The 22,359-nt window shown below is 43.1% G+C and overlaps 1 protein-coding gene across 1 annotated transcript in view; it reads right to left on the bottom strand.

Moving 5' to 3' along the window:
* SGCD (sarcoglycan, delta (35kDa dystrophin-associated glycoprotein)) overlaps positions 1 to 22,359 on the bottom strand; it is a 179,509-nt gene that overhangs the window by 8,574 nt on the left and 148,576 nt on the right. Inside the window, exons 4-5 of the mRNA XM_009892618.1 lie at positions 9,656 to 9,743; positions 7,251 to 7,370 (exon numbers count right to left, since the gene is read on the bottom strand). Of these exons, the coding sequence (XP_009890920.1) occupies positions 7,251 to 7,370; positions 9,656 to 9,743 (208 nt within the window). The remainder of the gene's footprint in view (positions 1 to 7,250; positions 7,371 to 9,655; positions 9,744 to 22,359) is intronic.

Genomic DNA, 22,359 nt, shown 5'->3' with positions numbered 1-22,359 from the left:
CCTTAAACAGGATTAACGTAACGCAATCTGAACACACATTTCAGCCTGGACTAGAAGCCTACATGCTTTACATAAACGCTGTCCTTTTTGCCTGGAATGTACTTTGAAGCAAAAGCAAACACAAGGAAAACTTCTCAGTACATCTCCCTCCCGACACACATTGTTCCCTCCAACAAAAGGCAAGTTTACAATCTGGGTGAGCTGGTTTTGAAAAAGGAGGGCAATGTTATTTGAATTTGACATTAAAAAGAATGGACAACAGTGTCTACACCTATTGCCCTCAAGGCAGCAAAGCAATCAGAAGTATTCATTCAAGAATTGTATGTTTGCACCAGATCCGGTCATTTTAATTTCTTCCCTTATACAGTGGGAAAAAAACTTTATTTGGAAGAAAGCATCCAGAAAACCCTTCCCAGCCTCTGGTGAAAAAACCCCACCCAATTACCCAATTCAACCAAATAATTTTTTTTCTGTATAGTTTTTTAATTCTTTGTCACTGCTGATTACAGATTAAATACTTTTTCACACTTGACTTTTACGTTGATACGGCAATAGCGCAGTTCCTAACTGAGAGCAAAAAAGAATTTTCTTGCGGCTTTAATCACTGATAGGAAACTTTTTTTTTTCCCTGCTGCTCTTTAATTTTGTCAAAGGTATTTTTTTCCCAGCACCATAGCTTTGTGATGAGTGCTAAGAAATTTGATGAAACTCCAACGCCATGACTGGATGCTACAGACAGTGGAGGCTGTTTCCAGTCTTGCTAGTGCTAAAACCTGGTATCTTCATTTGTCAGCCCATTTTCCTACTTTCCTCATTTTATTCTCTGTCCCTTTTCTGCAGGACCAATGACTACACGACAGCTTGGCAACTGCTCTCGGGCTGCATCAGTATTATGGCTTAATTACCTATAGGGAATGTGTAGTGAATATTCGTAGCTGCTTCCTAAAGAAGTTCATACATCTTCAGCACAAGGTCAAGTGCCTGTCCAAGCCCTGTGAGCAGTACGGTCGTGGCACGCTCATTTCTCCTGCCAAGAGCGCAGAAGGGAGCTCTGCTGCCTCCAGGTGCCTTTGAAGCAGCCTGAGCAAGGAGGAGCTCATTTGCAACTGGAAGAAATGGGAAAAGCCTCTGACTCCAGGCTGATGGTATGGTGTTTGCTTCCAGAAGCACAGCAAGGTACCCCAGCGAGGGACCACAGCAGCACCGAGCCATCTTTAAGATAGAAACAACTTTCTCACTGCTGCCTTTGGAAAGAAAAAGGATTATAGTAGGAAAAATGTTTCAATTTGCTAAGAAATGAGTCTTGTAGCACCATTTCTCCTTTGAAAAAGCTATTTACAGACCTTTAGTAAGGACACATTTTATGGGAAAACGTACAAAATCCACAGTACAAAGTTCAAGCTTGGCATTTATCCCTAGGTGTAAAGTTGCAGCAGACTCAATGGCGAGGTCCGAAAGCTCTGTTTTCTCTGGATCGGGCCTGATTTCAACACTTGGCTACAAAAGTTTTTCCCTCTGCCACAAACAAATCAGCACAATGCCGTTTTGAAATCATAATGACTGCTCTAAAGGGCAACCGTGCACATTCCGGCCCATAAGCAATCGCTTCTGAAGAAGGATGCACGCAGCAAAAATGGGTGGTAATTCCTGGAAGCTGTTAAACTTCTATCTTACACCACCCTCGGAAATGACCGGCAGCAGGCAAAGGGCCTTGTGGATTATTTTCATGACATATAACTACTCTTGCACGCATTGAAGTTACTCTGCTGTAAACATTGCAGCGAACGCAAGCTAGAGGGGACACGCCAAGAAGCTACTAAAATGGTAATACTGAGGAAATGCGAGCAAAGCCCTTTAACTGGGCTGGCGCTGCAGCCACAGCTCTCCCAGATCAGGCTACTAGAAGGCTCCCTGAAAACGTCTGTATGAAGCTTTCGGGCCAGCTGGGCCAGCTGACACGGACATGCTAGTTCACCACGTTCACACTAAATCGCGTTCTCCTCTTGTCCAAAATGAAGGACACTGCAAATACTTTTTTAACCCTTCCATGGGTAGTAAACCCCGCCACTTTGTATTCTGTACAACTACAGAACAGGTTATACTTGTTGCCCGCGACAACAGAAAACCCCAACCAAACCCCTCCCGTTTAAAAGAGCTTTTTACGAGACAATTATGCCATGATCTTGTTAACTATAAGCTTGGGCTACGTTACTTTTATCGGTGGTGTTCCTCCACTAAAACCTCTGAAGTCCTTAATATATAGCTCAGAAATAAAACGCTAGAAATGTGCCTGGGAATTAATGACTCCAAACTTATTAATAAATTTGCAATAACATTTCAGGAGCTGACGCCTCCTGTCAGGTGCATTCCCAGGCAGCTGCAGAGAAACTAGAACAAAATACCGCTCCCAAATGAACGTTTCTGAAAGTCTAACCTGTGGCCAGCGTTTGCACGCTCCCCCACAGTTCATCTCCCAGAGGGAACACGCTATGGTGGAAAAAAGCTACAAGGTAGAAATGGAGCTAGTGGCTAATTATTTGAAGGGAGGAGATGCAAAAGGTTGGCGAGATCAAAGGTAGGTTATGGCCCACCATGGTGGTGTGGGGAGGACGGCAATGAGTGGTGGGTGGGTGACACCCCTCCTGCAGAGAAGCTCCTGCAGGAGCTGGAAGGAGGTGGAAGCCATCCCACCTCACCCTAAATACAGCTGTTTTAGTTAGGGTTTGCCACAGGGAGAGGCTTTAGCCAAATTTTTATCGTTAGGCTATATTAGAAGAAAAGCTTATGCTACGGTAGTATAAATGTCTAAGTGAGAGGCACATTTTCTAGGGACCCCCAGTAGGAACACTTTGGGAGCAATTCCTATATCTTCTATTACAGAAAAGGGACCTTGCGGTTTTTTGGTTAATCCTATCCTTTCTGCCAAGCAAAATGGTAATCTTAAGAGTGGTTAAAAAGCGTGGTTGATGTGTAACGGGACAGCATCCAGCACATGCAATCCTACCTCCCACACAAAGCGTCCTCCACCACTCAAACCCAGGGACTGCAAAAGCCTGTAAGCTGCAGGAACGCGTCTTTCGCGTTTTTTATCTCAGCTCACTGCAATCCATGTGGATTCCCATCAATATTTAGTCTTAAAAAAAAAATATTGGTTAAATCCATCATAAATATTAAACACCAGAGTATATTGGCAAGTTTCCCTGAAAACAAACTTCAAAAAATAATCTCCAAAAAAGATGTCAAGGCCCTTGGGAGAACTGACACTGGCATGTCATCAGATGTTGTCTTATAAAGCTAAATTAAGCATCTGACCAGAGTTTAATTTCTGTTAAAACTTATGCTAATTTAAATTGCTTTAGATTTAATTAAAAATGCTTTTGTATAGAGATAATAATGTAACTCTGTTAATTAGTATCAAGTGGCATCTAGAGGGCATATTTAAAAACTAATCTGGAGAATAAATAGAGTTAATTAACAGTCAGAATAATGCTTTATGATTGTCTTTTGTTTATAAATGCTATAACATTCAATATGCTATTAAATAAAATTGGTAATTAACATATATCAAAGTTATTTTTTAACGCTCCTTTAACTAAAGAGTTATTTCTTACGCACCATTTTTCAGACGGTCTGAACACGTTTCATTTGCGGAGGAAGGGAGGAAGGGAGGAGGAGGGAAGGGGAACCGCTGTATGACATGCCACATACAAATTCAATTAGGACCAGCTCATTCATCTCCCATAATGCAGACCGTATGTGTTTCCGAGCCCACGGGGGACATCCAGCGGGGCATTAGCTTGCGTCTACGTGGTGTTTGCCAAAATGCCCTGCAGATTGCGGCAATGGTCAGCGCGGGGAAGGTTTGCCCTTTATGCCAGGCACAACCCCAGGAGCAGCACCGTGGTGGTGCCGTTTAGCAGGAGGAGAAGTGGCAGATTCTGCCTTTGAAATCTGAGCCTTGCAAAAGCAGAGTCGCGGTTGTGAGGAAGGAGAACGGCTCCGAGGTTTGCTGTAATACCTTTCGAAAGACCACGAGATGCTTAAATACTACAGGAGTGAGGCTTGTAAAAGAAAGTGGTGCTAAGAGTGAGGATGTGCTGCCATCCCATCCCCCCATGGGAGCGGAGGGGATGGCTGGGCGATTGCAGGCACCGGCAAACGAGCTTGGAAGAAAAAGGGCAGACCGGATTTGGCATAAGGCTCAGTTTCTGCATGACTTTTGTAGACAAACATGAGCTGCTTCTGAGTCATCTGGACCCATGCAGCCGCTGAGCCCCCAGCTGGCTCTGGGCGAGGCGGAGGGAACTCCTGCTTGTGTCTGGAAAAGGCTGTGTAGATGTTAACAGAGCTGACCACGGTCAAAGGGCTGCCCTTGTACTCACACAGAAGTTCCCATTATCCTCCAATCTCTCCTGTGATGACAGGTTTGACTGGATTCTCTAAAGCAAATAAAATCACTGAAGTACTCTACATCATGGTGAAAAGCAGAGGGGACCAACTCGGTCTTTCTGTGTCCTTTAATGGTTAAAAATCAGAAATAACCCCCCAAAATACAATTAAAACAAAAAGCACTTTCATTTGGTAATCTGCACTACCCATGCTGTGCAATTTTTTGAAGCACCATCAAATGCAGCACATGTCCTACTTGTATTTTTTTTATATATAATTCTTTGTATTCCTCCCTTTTTAATGGCTTGCTAATGTTGAAAAATCCTTCAGATACCCAGAGCAAAGTCCATTTTGAAAAAAGAAAGCACCTCTTTTCTCATGACAAGGCTTCAGCGTTACTTTGTAGAACAAACTTTCAGAACCAAGTTTGAAGCGCGTACAAAGAAAAAAAGTAATTATCATTAACAAGATTAAAAGCTCGCCACAAGCCCAATAACTGCTGCTCTAACCTCTGTGAGACGACTTTCATGCCAGATTGCAGACATACACTTCTATAACAAGTACGTGTTCAGCAATAACAAGAACAAGTTGAGATTATTTACATAGCGTAGATAGGTGTCAGCAGACACATACTGACAGCACCTGAGATCCCAAACACCAGAAAAATGATCAAAGGAATTCGTCTGTGTACTACAAGTTGGACTAGCCTCAAGTGCAGACAAAAACACTGGAAGAAATGCGAACATATGGTACAACACTTCCCAGCACGGCAAACAGCCATGGCAAACACTTTTGGAGATAAAATTAGATTGGGGAAGCAAAGCTGGAGAAAAACAAAGCCAAGTATGAACTGTGAAAGCATTTCAGCTCAAGGTCATGGAAATACTTGCCATGTAACATCACCAGTGGTATCATTCTACCTTTTCTTTTCTGACAGATTTGCGTAAGCCAAATAAACCCCAAGAAACAGTTGCAGATAAAAATGAAAGTGCACTACAGTGGTTAGCAGTATTTTTGATGCTGTTTATTCTGGAGACTAAAACAAGGCAAAAACCCAAATAACTATCAAAAATAATTGCTGGTTTCTCCAAAGTACAAAGTAAATAAAAAGCAGTATTTTTCTAAGTATATAATCTGAACAGGAGTACTTGCAACTTGTAAGGAAAAGTTTAAGTATTTTTTTTGAAGAACCAGTCATATACATTTCTCTCATTTTGTGGTCTCCAAGAAAACACTTAAATACTGTTGCTTCCTGACTTCATCTACCCAGCACAAAGACTGTACAATTAATTAGCTCTGAAGGGTGGAGTATGAAGGGAGATTTGTGGTAGAACGTGGATTGTGACAAATGCTCCCCAGCTCTGTAACACCGCAAGAATTTTGAACGGTCCTTTTCAAAGTTTTAAGCTAAAAAAGATACTGTTAATTTTGTGAAGTTCAACATTTATCCTATAAAATTCACCTAACTTTGCACAGCTGGTGACTGAACTAGTCCAGTACGTACCACCAGCGACCTGCGAAGAGCTACACCTGGCCGGACTACAAACAGGTACCATCTAGAATAGCATTACATCAGGTAACGAAAAATGCTAAGGTATGGATACAAAGTCCCATTCATGATGGTTAGACTCTGAGATGCTCATTTTAAGGTCCTTTAGATTATATATAGTTTACTAATACACTATGCAGTATGTAGAAATAATAATAATGAAAAATAGATCATTCTAAACTCCTCCATTGATCTCTGTTTTTAGAAGGTTACCAGAGACGTAAGGAACAATGTGGATCGAACAGATGCATCCAAACCAAGCCATTAGAAAACAGGAATCAATGCCTCCACCGAGACCAGCGGCGCTGCTATGTGACTGACTGCCAGCAACACTGCGCTACCCAGTCTGGTCCTACAGAAACATTCGCGAACAGATCTGAGACTAGCCAAAGAGCAGGGATTGAACTGGAGAGCTGGAGAATTGAAGTCCTGAGGAGGTAACTTCATACAACTATGATACACCTTTTAAAATTTTACAATTACCATAACTGTTCCTTTTCTCTAAAAAAAAATAATAAATATCAAACAAACATTAAACAGCCCCCACCCCCTCAACTCAAAGTGTATCCCCAGTTTTTAATAGGAGCTGCTGATGTAAAGCCTAGCGGGCAGGACAGCAGGGGAGGCAGACCCTGCACAGGCAAAGGGAGGGCTCAAGCCGTCCCCTCTGTCTCAAAAGGCGGACAGGGAAGCGATGGCATTGCTAAGGTTGGCCTCTCCTCCCATGCACCAAACCCTCCCCACAGCATAGCTGAAGGTGGCTCAGAGACGCACAACGTGCTCTTGCTTGCGGCTGAGGAAAGATAGCTGGTATAAAGGCCACCAAACTCGGGGTCCTAATTCATATTGGCTTTTTCACTCCTTGGTGTTTGCTTTAGAATGAAGGAGGAGCTGGTGAGAGTGGTGCGATCAAAAACATGAAGCCTGAGGTTTCCCTGCACACAGTGACTGCAGCCATGGAAGCATCCTTACAGCGATCCCTCGCTGCCCTTCACCCCACACCCAGCAGATAAAATTGTTCCGTTTCCAAAGCTAGCGTTAAAGCTACTTCACTGAGTAGACAGTGACCAGACAAACCACTTCCAGGGGAGTTTTTTGTGGAGGGGAAATAACACATTGTGAGAGCTACGAAACGCCTCAGATAGAAACTCCTGGCCATTATCTGCTTGGGGAAGATTCAAAGCAATAAAGACAGCGAAAGGCTTTATCTCCAAAAGAAGCTTTCTGCAAGCATGAAGGAAAGTCAGGCAAAACGATTCTAAAATTTGAAGAGGCGCATATTAAAACAGCGATTTAGTGAAAAATCCTTTACCTAAAACTCTCAACCTCTCCGCTCCAACCACCACTTCGTTGTCATCTGCAGAAAACAGCAATTTTCCAGAGAGGGTTTTCACCTCAAATTTTTGGCTGTGTGCTTCCACCGCTTGGGGACCTAGAGGGAAGAAGAGATTTAGCACAACCTTTTAGTGAAAAGTATAAGAAAATCACATAGTAGCTTCATACATTTAATAAACCCATCTGCTGAGATTGTCCTAATAGCTCTGCAGATACAACCTGCAGCTGACACATCAAACTGGGAGGTCGGTGCTTTCCGGAGGGTGACCTCTCATTAGAAAAGGGCACTGCTTTCCACCGAGATAATAACCTCTCAACTATTTCTACTTATGTTTTTGGCAATGCTTGTGCGTGTCCTAAAATCACCGTTAAACTTGGGAGAGCTGGGAAATTCTTACAAAAAGATGGACCCACACGTGACGTAGCAATGCCTATACCCAGCCATGCTGTGTGAGTATTGGTGCATCAGGAATTCCCGAGTACATTTTGCTTGGACTGATGCTGTGGTGTAAAAGATTCCTGGTTTTCTGCCTATTAAATATACTTGGATTAAAATGCTATCAGTGTCATGCATAGTCCGATTAAAAAAAAAAAAAAAAAGCGCCAAACATCACCACTGGAGCAATTGTTTTCTTTTAGACCACTTCACCCTTGTGCAGGCCAAGATGAATGGCAGGCTCTCCCACGGTTCAGGAAGTTTTTAGATGAGTAAAACTTTCCTTCATAGCTCTAATTTCAATTCTGCTGCCTCTCCTGCAGGCTGCTGTGCACCTGGTGCCGCATCACAGCCTCTGGTGATGCGTTTTGTTGTGGAGCCTGATAAACATCAGCTGCCTGAATGGCAATTCAGTGCAGGTCTGGGGCTCGAAGGCTGCCAAGAGCAGACCCCTCGGTTACACGACCTAGGCTAAACTTCGGATAAATCAGCATCTATCAGCCCTGTGCAACCAGTCCAAGCCACAGCCTCTCCGGAATATGCTACCGCACATGGCAGGCGATGGGACTTTGCATTATTTCTGTCCATCTTCCTGACTAGTCTCATATCTCAAACAAGAGAAATGAGACCTGAAAGCCAGTATTTTCTTACAGGCAGGTTCAAACTTCACCTATGCCCAGGGTTTGCCTGCACAGGTCATCTGTACTGGCATCAGGGCACACAGAGAATTGCGTGTGTGGTTCGCACTATGGAAAAGTCAGGCTATGCCAAGATCCCTGGAAACACTTAAAAATCTTGCAGCCATTCTGAGAAAATCCAGCACTTTTGAGCTTAAAGTTTGACTTGTATCTTTCTGATTAGCTGCTTCCCTACTCATCACTGCAGCACGCACTACATGGGACCACGTCGCCGCTCCGCTCTGAAACCAAAGCTGCTGCCGAACGCAGAAATGAGCTCAATAACCAGAAGATCACACCGGGAGACACCGCTGACTGCGTCCTCCCAAGCTCTCATGAAATGAAGGTGCTTAAGTGAACCAAATACCCTCTTGAAAATATATGGAGAACCGACAAACTAAACACGTTCATTCTGAATGTGAGATTCAGGGAGCTTGGGGTTGAATTTATTTCCTTCCTCCAGGCAATTTTCATGCGTGCTGCTTAAATCATTGCTTACTGAAGCTGCATATTTAATTATTTAATACTGTGACTAGAGGCCAAGATGTTATATAAGCAAACCAAACAACCCGATCTCACGTAGAAACAACATGTTTATGGATTACTGGCTCTGCCACACAGCAATACTTCTCCCGGTCCCTCGATAAATCTCAATAAATAAATATCTATCCTATATCATATATATATAAAATATATTAGCATATATAACGCATTAGGCTCTTTCAACCCAAATTACACATGCATTCATTCAGAGGCTGCTGTGCACTGGGGATTTATGAAACACCCATTTCCCCATCAAACCCACTAATTCTTTGGAGCACGAGAGTGTTCTTCATCAGCAGAAGGGCACAGAGAGCTCTAATCTGCGAAGCGTCCCAACCCAGCCACAGTTAATCAGCAGAGTTCCCGAGATCTCGGGCAAGTTAGAAGTGTCTCAGGAAAAGCCTGTGCCTGTTACAACAGAAATGTCAGCCTGCATATGTTCTTCTTGACCCTGAAGTCATACAACTAGAGTTTCTCTCTCTGGATCGGCTTTCAAATGAAAACGATGGTCTGCTTCGTTATCAGAAAGCACCAGCCAGCTGCCTCTCCAGCGCGACTTTCATGTCTCTAGCTTTGTTTCTACAAAGTGGAGTGAAGTTTTCATTTGTACTTCACAAGACAACCGGACTCTCCTTCTGCGTGCCGCCTAAAGCCAACGCAGCATCCCACAACACACCCGCCTTCATCCCTCCTTAATTCTTCCACGCAGCCTTCCCCCCTCCTTACCTGTTACAAGGCGACTAAGGACTTTAGTCTTCTCATTGAGGATGTTCACTGTCACATTTCTGGCAGACTGGAAGTACAGTGGGTTGCCCTGGAACGAGACCATGAGAGCAAAGCACGTGAGATGGGGACGGCTTCCCAAGACCGGCCTGCTTGAGACGCCTGGAGCTTTGCCTAACGCTGCCGGGAGACTGATAACGGCCCCGAGGTTGGGCGTGTGGTGGAGGTGCAGGCTACCCTGCAGTAATTTTTATTGGCCAGGGTAAAAGCATAGTGCTCACCTCTGGCGCAGATAATGCCCCAGCAACTAGCCTTGTTTTAGGGATCGTTAGCTTTGTTGCCAGTATAAGCCCACCAACCTGGTATTTTAAACTGTGCAGGTGATACGGGACCTGACCTATGCTTCCCAAAGGTTACAGTGTTTTGGGAGAGCGGCTGACTGCAGTGGTGCTCTTCAGAGTCAGATCCGCAATATTACACCCAGCTTCAGATGACTCCCAATGGGTGACTGTGTCTGCCTACCACATCGGCACAGGAGCGAGCCGTGCCCAACGGCTGTGAACAAGAAAACCTTATTAACATGTAGAAAGTGCTTTTAATCTCAAAGCACTTATGAACCATCTGGTACATACCTCCACCACGGTCCAGTTTGGGATGCCAGCTTGGGACCAGACTCATCCCATCATGTCTGGATGTACACAAGACATGAAGCCTTCCCCAGTCCCCAGTTGACCACACAGATTTCTGCCCATTTTTCTTTACTTTTTTTTTTTTTTTAATTTAAATATACCTCTGAGAGAAGAGCTAGAGCAGCTGTTAACACACGGGAGCCACACAGCTACCTGGCAGCATCCATCTCAGGTATTTCTCCCGCAGAGCGAAGCCAAAGAAAACCCACAGAGAAAACCATCTGGCTCCTTCTGTGTGCAAACGTATCCAAGACACCTGGGAACTCATGTTTTCCACAGGCAGCCCCAGTCCACACAGTTGGCTTCTCCAGGGCTATTAGCCACCTACAGCACTAGCACAGGGTGACCCCAACTTAAATCAGCCAAAAATCTAATGTGCGAGGTGGAAATTCACTGCCAGTATCTCTTCATAATGTCTAAAGCAGGCAGATGATTAAATTAACTGACTAAGCCAGAGGATCGGGAGAGAGGATGAAATAGCAAGAAAATCAGCAAAGAGTTAAAAATTTTATGTCCATGTGCTTTGTACACCAAAGTTGCTTTCCAGAGTTTCAAAATCTTTCCATTAGGAATAAATAATCAGGATGGGGATGGAGGATCGTGTAGGTCAGGCGTGTTCTCCTTGCCTCCTGAATTTACAAGAAACATAACTAATATTTGCATTGATGCTGTTTTTCTGGATCATGGCAGAAGGATGAGGTTGTCTGCATATAAAACAGAACAGGAGCACGGGAATGCCCTTATGGGAGTCCTGTGATGGACCGGAGCTTCAAGAAACACTTCTAGTGATGGGTGAACGATTCCTAGCAGTGTTTGCAGAAAACAAACCTCAAAAAACCAAACCAAAACCAGCTCCACATGTGACCAAATATTCACAATAACTACATTTGTTGCCTTAACTATTCATGCTGCATCCACCCATGGGATCAGCCCTTCAGCAAAAAAGGGGGAAGGGGGGATTATTTGATCAATTATAACTAGATCATCACAGCTACATTCAGATTATTTACAACTAAACAAAAATAATGAAAAGAAAGAATTACGCTTAATCATTTCCAGACCTTGGACAAGTTTCAGAAACTTTTGGTGCCTCTGCCTCCTCATACACTAAACGAGGACAAATCATCCTTATATACCTCTGTGATGTGTTTGACAGCTTAAGTAATATAGTGTATGAAACTGAAATATGATTAATAAGCTAGAAGTAAGGAGCAGTGGTAATGACTGGGAATGATTTTGCTCTTTTTTATTAATTTTTATTTGTGATCTTCTAGAACTTAGAAGTTAATGTTGATTACTATTTTATGTTAACAGCACAGAAAAAAAGATGGCTTCACTTGAATACCCACTTGCTCTGGTATTAATTCTCCACAGCCATGATCAGGGACCTAATTTGAACACCCCCAGCGACAGCAGTTTACTGCTACGTTTCCATCTCACACTGAGAGATGAAGGATATTTTTCAAGGCAGATAGCTACAATCTGCATTACCTATAGTTATAGATGAGACTATAACCCCGCCATATGAAGTGCAGAAAGGTCACATTTTTGACTTGCAGTATTTGACTATTGTTTATGGAGTTATGCAAGTGGATGGAGTGCTTTGAGAAGGCCAGGAAACCTTCTAGTCCAAATTCAGGTAGGAAAAATCATTCAGTCCCCGTGGCTTTAAAGCTCTGTTACTGATCTGCGTACCAGGAGACTGCACTACAGAAGCACTACAAGATAAGCCAAGTGGTTCATATAAAAAGACTCACAGGAAAAGTTGCTCCGAAGAAGCCTTACAAGACAAGCTAAGAGCTGGTATCCACCTACGAAAGACTTAAAATACACAATCAGACCTTGGAACGCTTACCCCAGCACAGTCATCCCATTCACTGATTCAGAGCTCAGATTCATGCAGCCTTCAAAAAACGAAATTTCCCTAATGGAAGAGTTATGTTTTTATTGGTCTGCAGGGAGGGAACATTTCAAGCACTTAATGCAATGCCCGCTCTCATTTCCATAATTCTTCTTCCATTAACAAATGAAAAAGAGCTGAAAAAATTACTCCCTTTTGCTGAAAATTCCGCAGGTTTTCTGTCTGTCATCTTCTCTTTACAAAGGTAACAACACTGACATCTTTTACACACTGAACATCTAAAAATGTTTCCTCTGTTGCGAGGTTGGTGATGATACCAGCTTCCTTCCATCACACAGAAAAAAAATATAATTAAAGCATTAAAAAATTCACAAAACAGTTAGAAATTATAACTGAAAAGACAAAACCTCTCACTTTTCTTACACTTTCATCTTATCATGACACAAAATTAAGTATTCTGATGCACATGAGGAAGTGGAAATCTAGGTCAATGTGGCATCAGCACCACAATTAAAAATAATTATGCAGTGAAGTAATATTCTCATAAACTGTCATAACACTTGATAGACCTAGAGTTAGAATATCAGTGTGCAATAAATAAGCACGTCTGACTAATTATAACACTGTGAGTATGAGACACCACATTTTTGAAGTATAACATGCAACAATCCAGTTCCGAATCTTTGCAGATAAATACTGTGAAAGAAATAAATATATCTTACTCTTGGGATTGATGCAAAGAAAATGGAAGTGAATGGAAAACTGGATTAGTATTATTTTAGGTTCAGAAAAGTAGGGAAAATAATCTTTTTCTCTTTGTCTACCTTTTTCTCTCCAAAAGGTTCCACTCAACTCTTCAGAAAAATACATTTAAGATAAAATACATCCGATATCGTCAATCACACAATAACCCAACTTATTTCACTGCCTGCATGCTATCTGATGTACTGAGAAATCTCCTTCCCTGCCATTTGTTCTTTTCCCTCTCATCACAAACACGACAACAAGGTTTCCCTGCACCCCTCTCCACAACAGCAGATGCTGCACCCAGCCCATGTGCTGCCACTGACTTGCTCCTTATGCCCAGACTCGGCTCTTACGCCTTTAACCCTCTATGAACTGTGTTGTGTCAGCACAGTCCCAGTTCATGTCCATCTTAGCCATCCCATTGCACTGCACTGAACTACAAACTTTAACTTCCTGCGCAACTCTGCAAATTAAATCAGTGGTCACCTCCTTTCCAACAGTATTTTATGTTATTGTTTCTTTCCAGTGGTTCCTTTGATCATTTGGCTGAAGAAACTGAGGTAGAGACATCAATGGGAGTAAGATGCATGTTTTTCCTTTCTGCATGTTGTCCTGTTTGCTTCTGATTTATTTCAAGCACTTTTCTCGCAGGACACCGATGGAGGATCCCACCCTGCGCTGGGCTGCAGCTCCATTTCTGGGGGCAGGTGAGGCTGCCATCTTCTGAGGACTCCTTGGGCTGGTTATCTACTTCCAGCCCACCATGAATCTACCATTCACCTCTGCAGGAAATCCTACAGAGTAAATACATCATTCTGCCTCTTACTCCAGCCCCTCATTAGCAAACCCAATGGCTTAACAACAGTGCAAATGTTTGTAGACACACAAAGGAAGTTGCCACAGCTACCCAATATATTAAAACGTTGGACACATGCTGCAGCATAAAGAACGTGAAAAGTGCAAAATCATGTCAAAACAGTATAGCTTGTTTCTTCACTAAGCAGTGAGGTATCCAGCAAAACATTTAAGACTTCGCAAAAGGTATCGACTGATTGCTTGCTAGGTTAAACACATGGCAAAACAAGCCCCAACAGCTCACTAGATCTCTGTCTGTGGCTGACTTTGGAAGAGATGCTAAAACCTCCTAGATCAGAAACTAAAACAGAAAAAGCACTTTGACTGACAACCTTAATTTGCAGCTGAAGCACCCCCAACTAGTGCTGTCTTTAAGGAAATTCAATACTTTAACAGATGTCCTAAGACTGTTTTAGCGAATTATTAAAAATATTTGGAAATCCTTTTAAATTTTAACAGGCAATTTGAAAATAATGCATCACAGCCAGCGTGTTTGCAATCTGGATGGTCAAAAGGAGTAGCTTTGATCTGATCCTGTGGATTCAAAGACTTCACACAGTAAGCACAAGTGGAACCCGTGGAAATAATGGAAACGGTGAATTTCCTGCAGGCTTGACGAAGTAAAGGGAAAAATTAAAATATTAAAGCATAATGCAGGTTGGCAAGGAGCAGTCTATGGAGAAGCCACTTCATTTTCCTGCTCAACTGTACCTCCCGCTGACATTACAGAAAGCAAACACTGCCCTATACACACATCTGGACCGTCAGAGGGCAAAAGCTCGTTTTCTTTATATCAAGCAGCCAGCCCACTATGAGAGCAAAAGCCTCACAGCCACAAGCAGCACATTCACTCGCCTGTTCCCTTGAGTGCTGTTTTAAGGAGCTGCGGATAGAGGGGAAGTATTCATGTGGGTTATAACAAACATACTCCTTTCCTGAAGTCCAATCAGTCCTTCTATACCAGCAGCTAAATGCAATAATAGCAAAACCAGCAGAGATGCTCACCCTCTGGTGTTGCATTTTCCATCAGTAGGGACAACTCGGAGCTGCACGAGGCCACGCGTCACAGTTTTGTCTGTTCATTGCCCGTTAACGAGACACAAAGCAGTCATTTCAGGGCACAAGACGCCCTTCACCCAGAATGGCAAACTTTGCTAATGAAAAGTCACAAAAGCATCACCTCTGCCGTACCTCCCAATGTAATCAGACCCAGCAGCACACGCTGCCCCGCACACAGCACTACGTGAGAGCTCATTTTTGGAGTTGTCACGCATGTCCTGACACCTACTGGGAAAGGTGACTTTTTAACCCTTACTCTTGTCATTTTTGGTCGGTGGACACAGATGTGCTTAAATTAGTATGCCTGACCCAGTTTTGCATGTTCCTGTACGACTTGCTCATCATTCAAAGGGAAGCACCAGTAATACCCTCACTGCCTGACACTAAACGCAGAGTTTCCGATCCACAAAGATCTCCCAAACACGCTACAGGCACACAGGCAAAAAAAATAGACCTGCCCCTGAGTGTGTATTTCTTTCCCCCACTCCTGCCTTGAGAGCGGAAACTCCTTTGAGGAGTGTCTGACGCTGGAAAAGCTCAGAGCTGCCCCCATAAAACAGAGAGTTGGGAGGAAACAATGGAGTAAAAAAACTTCAGAATTGGTAACAGATGAGGCAGAGATCAAGCAACTGGCACTGCTGTGAATCACAGCAAACCTCACCAGAACATTGTGCAGACATTGTGCACCTCCCTGAAACCAAACAGCATCCAAAACACTGGACAGCATCCTCCTTTGGCTGTGAAGAAGACAAACTTGGGAGTATCTAGTGAACCCTGCCCTCAGATGCTGCTGGGAAGAGCAGCCTGGACTTCACCTATGTCAACAGAAAATCCAGACTTCAGGGCAGACTTGCAAGCCAACGATTACTCTTTCTATTTCAAAAGTAAACCCAAGAGCTCTTCCTCCTGTTTCTGATCCAGCTCCTCATAGCGAGAACAAGATTTTGCCCAGAAGCCTCCTGGCTCAAAAATTTAAGTCATGTAGCTAAATCCCTAGGTGCTAGATTGAAAACATCCCTTAATATGATTTGAATGTACTTTTTGTCATTTAATCACTGTGTCTATTTTGATCTTGATTTTGTCCTTCAAACAGTTCAACATAATGTTCATGTAAATAAATCCCTTTTTCAGTAAAACTTCTGATTTGACAGTGTAAGCTTTTCATAGCAGAATGAAAGCAAACCGTGAACGGAATTGGTAACAAACAGATTAAAACAAATGCCACAAAATGCCCCAGTATGTGCTATGTTTGTGTCTAAAGATGATCGCTTTTAGGAGGAGGCAGTAAGTCCAGTGCAGAGATAAAAAAATGTCAGCTTCATCCTCTTCTTTCAAGAAATAAACTCTTTTCACAAGTGTACTGCACCCAGGTCCTGTAACCTGGACCAGTAACGGAGCTCATATATCCCTGACCTGCAACTGGCACTCAAAAGACATAAATGTAGTACCATGGGGTGATGTAATGTGCTGTGTTCCAACTTCTGACACTTTATTAAGTATTCAAATGCTTACACCTTACAAATTCAAGTCCCTTCTTTTGTGCAAACAAGGTACAGTCATGTTTGCAGAAATATATGTTTTACAGTACCGCGAAGCTCAGAAAATACTGTGGTCCCACCCAATTTGACACATTTTAATGGCACAGATAGCGCACATGTTGTTCTATGTCCAATACCCCCAACCCCCCTCTTCTATGGTGTTTCTTGAAGTTCATTTTAATATCAATAGAAACAAAAGATAAATTTCCCACAGCTACATTAAAACAATCACATCTCTTTTAAAGCGCAAAGGAGGCAGGTCTGTGATGTGAGATCTAAATGACTGGGTTCTCCTTCAGAGTGATTTATTTCTGGCAGTGTAGGGGTTTCTCTCTTTAGAAGAACATATGCAGTAATCTCATGAACACAGTGCTTCTTCAAGATGCCTAATCAGCTGCTTTGCAGCCGAGATTCTTCTGAAAATTAAATTATACCATATCTGATGACATTAAAAACAACACCGAAAAAATCTCCAAGACATTACATCTGCCTCCACTTCTTTCCCATTCTTTTTTCTTTTTTACTCCATTGATTTATAATATGAGGAAAACTACAAATGACATGATGAAACCAATAGACACACACACGAAAATAAAATACAACCATACATGTTGGAGTTCTACTCAGTATCCATGGGGGTGGGAAATCTGGATTTGTAACGTCTGCGGGCTGCTGCACACTCACAACACTTTTTGTATTGGTAGGACTGAAGTGAGCATTACTGGCTTCGGAAAAAATGTGATGCATTAAGCGTGCTCAGCACTAGGAATCCTCTGCAAGACACCCTTAGACAACATCTGAATTGAAGAGAACAGCACAACTTGTAAAATGATGAAATAATTCTGAAAATGCTTTAAGCGCTTCACTGCAGAGCTCACCCAAAGGTGTTTTACCAGAGTCGATCAAATGTGCGCCCATGATTAACTTTGCACCACTGGGGAATGGCTCTCCCTCATTCAAACCAAGCAGGACTTGAGAAACTGTAATGCTCTTAAACAGGAGAACAGCGGTCCTAAGTTCTCAGCACACTGATCACCACTTCCAGTAAAAATTAAGCAAGTATTCACTAACCATTTCAATTTACTTGAATTCTTCCGCAGCAATACCAAACGGCAGTAGCTGCTCAGTGGCAGCTCACACCGATCTGATCCTCAGCTATAGGAGGTGGTGTAGCAGCGGGACTATGGATTTGTGCGAAGATATAGCCTATCTTCTGCCTCGGGCTATCCTAGTTATGGTCAGACTACAGCAGTGAAATATCTCTCGCTGAAGTGCACATACTGTAGACAGGCACAGGACCACAGCAGAGAGGGAGAGAAAAGAAGAGAGCTCCGCTAAGGTTTAAAATATTCTCAATCATCCAAGTATATAGCTACTCCACTGCTTGTAACTTTTACTCCAGACAAGTGTGCAGACCTCTCTTCGTGTGCTTTCATTTTTATGGCCTTTCTGGTATGCCTACTGCCTCCCTTAAACATCTTTTAAACCAGCTGCTAAATCATACCTCACTATCTATAAAAGGCATTTGATGACAATATTAAAATCATACAGAACTAGTAATTTGACTTACTTTCTCTTACTATCAGCATTACTCGGACCATAGTACAACCAGAAACAGTTAGGATCTCACTCAGTTGATGAGGTGAACGCACATTAAAGAGTACATACGGTGAATACTAAGAAAGGCACAGTAACATTTTCCAAAAGTCTGATTCAGCAGAGAAACTTGGGTTCTGCAACGCTCACAGCACCTTTCAGGCATTTTGTTACCACACTGCAGAATGCCAATTTGTATATCCAGATCTTTTTCCCCGAGAAGGCTAATAACATGGCTATCTCTGAACATTGCTTTGAAATTATAACTTTGCTGCATGTCATGGATCGCTTACTTCTTGTATTAGATTATAAATGGCCATGCCAACTTACGTATGCATGTACAGCACGAAACACAGGCGAGATCCTAGCAGAGGCCCCTGGTGTGACTGAAATTCAGCTGCTGCTAATAAGAAGAAGGGAAAACATTTCCATCTGTCTGGATTGGGAAAAAGAATTCATGAGTCTCTGATTCATCCGCATCCATATGCTGGTATGTAGACAATACTTATGGACACATAGACATATGCAAGGTAGCCAGCAACAGAAATCAAATCTATCACAGATCACAGCATGTGATTTGCCTAATTATGAGTAACACCCCACATTTTTCATCTACGCAAAAAGCACTTTGTGAACGAGCAGATGGCACTGCTATGGGATGGCACCATCCTCGACAGTTGCAGATGCAGAGCATTTACACAGCACGCTGAAAAAATGACACAACACAAGCTGCTTCCTGGGAAAAAGATTCAAATTGAACAAGTGTCACCAAACAAAATACACGTATTTATTGATGTTCTGAACTTATCTGATCCAGCCTCTCTCCTCAAATCAAATACGTACGCGCAGGCCAGGGAGTGATGCTATCTAGACATCATTAAAGTCTCTTAGAGAGCACTGTCACATGAGCTGCCGCGCACAGAGAAGTGGAGATGCAGACCAACTCGAGTCTAGTTCCAACCCGCAAACAATTTAAATCCACACAAGCAGAATCAATAGGAAGAAGCCCTGCAGAGAAAGCAATTACACTGCAAAAGCAACTATATTACAGCACGGTTACGGCTGGAAGGCAGGACGCAGAAGGCCATCCTCACTTCTGTGATTACCCAGTGGAGTTCTCTCCAATGCATCTGGCCTGTGAAATGACAAGGTTCAGCCCAGACATGTTCCTGCAATCAAAGCGTTGCTGTTTCTGGGCTTCTACTGCAATTATAAGGCTCTTCTTTACGAGACCTGTCCCTCAGGTTTGCTGTGCTCCATAGGCAAATGCAGGTCTGTGTGTCAGGAAACAGGATTGAAGGGCTCGCTGTGCTCTCCTTTGTCAATAGCTTCACAGGAGCAATAATCTCCTTTCCTGGATGCTGCAATTATTTATTCATTGGAGACTGTGCACTTGCCACTGTACAAGACACACAGAAAAATAATCTGACCATTCCTGGTGATAGAAAATTCAGGTTTTCTATTCAAATTCTTGTTTTATTTGTGGTTTGTCTGCATTTTTTTCCCCCGAGCTGCTGTAAGCATGTATACTGGTGTGACAGCTTTGAAGCAGCTATAAAATGATTGATGAAAACCATATTTTCGCCATGTTATGGGAATATTTATTGTAGAAAAATACTCAGTTAACTCTGTATGGGCATATCTGGGAAAACGGGAAGGGCAGGAAAGAAATGCTGGGCCCACGACTGTACCTCTGATACCAAAGTAAATTGATCGGCTTTAATGATGATACCAGGTTATGGGGTCACAGAAACATTCGCACAGACTGCTTTTCCATTGCTTTTATCTAACCACGTTGTTTTTTCTGCTGAAATGATCGATACTTGGCTTTAAGAAGGATGCTCTGTGGGTCTACATGACTAGACAGAGGCTTCCTCATGGGAATAAATGCAGGGGCCAAACTCCGACCTGCGGTGCCATAACAGTTCATGTCTGAGGTAGTGTCAGCCAGGAACTGTCTCGGAGAGGAGGAACTGCAAACCTCCATCCGTCTCGGTGAGGCTGAACGTCTCGGAGCAGAGGCAGCCGTACACTTGAAAAGGTAAAATGACAGATGCAGCTAAGCATGTGACGTGAAATTGGATTGATCTGGAGGAAAGACGCTAAATCACGCTGGACGTTGCTACACCGAACACATGTGCCTACAGAGATAGCATGACAGCAAAGGTCTGATCAGCGGGACAATTGCCTGAGCAGGAGTAGGGTGCTCTCTGTTGGGATTTGACTGTATCTCGCGGCTGCCATTCAACAGATGCTCTTGAGTATTTGCTTCAGGGTGAAGAGAGGAGAGGAACGCAGGGTATTGCCGTGATACGGGGCCGATGAGCAAAAATACATCCCTAAACAAGACCCCTGGGGATCTGGGGAGCGGTATTTCAGGAGATGTCAGGCTCGCAGAAAGAGCAGCAGATGCTTCTTCCATGCCTGGAAGAAGACAGGAATGTTGTTTGGGGAAATGTTGAGTAATGCCAAAAACAGCCAAAGAGATTAGGATGTGTGAAGGTAAAATGGAGCACAGGGAGGCATATAAAAGCCAAGGACCCCGAATTACGCTTTGGGCAATCAGCAGGGTGGCTCAGCCTATCTGGTCGTCTCCACTTTTAAACAGAAGGCATTTGCCTCCCGATGTTTTTATTCCTGAAGTTCTTTCAGAACTCTGGAGAAACAAAACTGATGAGCGAAGACACCCGACCAGTGGCTCCTACCAGGAAAGGGCGCTGAAGGGTCCCGCCTGCATCTTCCCCTTTCTTCTACTTCAGCTGAGCTACGCTTCCCGGAATGATGCACAACAGATAACGTTGCTGAGAGAAAGAAAAAGCCTGCTGCTCTCCCAACTGTGTACCAACATCAAGGTTCATCATTTATAAATAACAGTTGGGATCTTAAGTAAACATGTATAGCAAAAGTCAGTTTGTAGTAGGAGCTGGGGATTTTGGGAGGTAGCAGAAGACAGATAAAATATTGTGGCTTGAAGCAACAGTAGACACGCAATAAAAGGTGCTTCTCAAGCCAGCAGCATTGACAACATACGTGCCCTTGCCCTGTGTAGCCTTTATGTCATTTAAACACTGAAGGATGCTTTGCAAAAAACCGGAGGACACAGGCTCTGACTGCTCAGCCCCAACAAGCACCACAGGAAACGCGTTTGGGTTCATCCTGTCAACCCGCTGTCTTCCAGCCATGGCTCCTTGGAAACCAAGTCACTAAATCAGCTCAGGTTGATCACCTACTCTTGACCTTTTACAGTAATTAGCGTGCGTTTGGATTATAGATTATTTGGCCATTCACTGTGTGGCTTCACCCGTGTGTACAACAGAACACTGGGTCTGCTTAAAGGGAAATATCGACTGCTCTAAGGTGGGGACCAGCCATGCCCACTTTGTACTTCTCCGTGTATGAACACTTTGTACTTCTAACCCGCAAAGTATACCTCAAAAAAAAAAAAAGATGTTAAGAAAACCAATGAGTTGTTCGCACTCTTACAGATCAACCTAATCAAAAGAAAGAAAACAAGCTTTTGGCTAAGGAATGGAAAGCCTTGCTGGAGAGATATGCTTGTTCTGTCAGACAAATGACCTCTCTTCTCTCCTCAATCAACCCGATTGTCTGTAATTTTATTTATTTCTCTGCTTATAATACTGATGTCTTACAAAGCTTCTCGCTGGAAAAAACACATCTTACTCTTTAGCTGTGCTGCCTTAGGCTGCAGTCCTGTCAGACCGCATCCAAGAGGAAGGCTCTTGGAAATGAAGACTTTCCAGGCACTGTGAAGAGCGATATGGATGATTCAGCGAACAGCACGCTTCTCTCCAAATCAGTAGCCACTCATTCATGGTGCCACGGGCAATCTTTTGCAGCTGCTGCTGGCTTCTTAGCAGAGAAGCAGAACTCAGATGTTAACCACTTTTATTTATTAAATGCCCCATGACAAATCCATCCCTTGTCTAAATCAAGAGACAGACAATGGAACGGTATATTGTTTTGCTCAAGGAGAAAAAGAACTAGAAGCAGAATATCAAGCAGTAGCTGGGAAGAAAGACAAAGGAAAAAGCCTAGGCCATAAAAGCAATTTCATTGCATAGTTTTAGACTGCAAATTAAGAATCCAACAAAGTATCCTGCACTGAATAAGATACCATACAAACCTTGGCGTGCATTTACTCACCATTTTCATAAACAGACGGTGATTACAAATCACATTTTAGCACTGCTGCATTTGAAATAAACTTTTAAAAAACCCCTTCTCTTCTAGACCAGAATGAAGGACTTTCCAAAGGAAGACATCTCCCTGTGCTTAGAAGGGACGGGGGAAGCTGGATGACAGCAGCACTGTACAGTTGATGCTATCTGGGGAACACAAGTG

Source organism: Charadrius vociferus, unplaced genomic scaffold, assembly GCF_000708025.1.
Source record: "Charadrius vociferus isolate BGI_N301 unplaced genomic scaffold, ASM70802v2 scaffold529, whole genome shotgun sequence".
In the NCBI taxonomy this organism is placed as follows: Eukaryota; Metazoa; Chordata; class Aves; order Charadriiformes; family Charadriidae; genus Charadrius; species Charadrius vociferus.
This window is presented reverse-complemented; position numbering and strand designations above follow the sequence as displayed.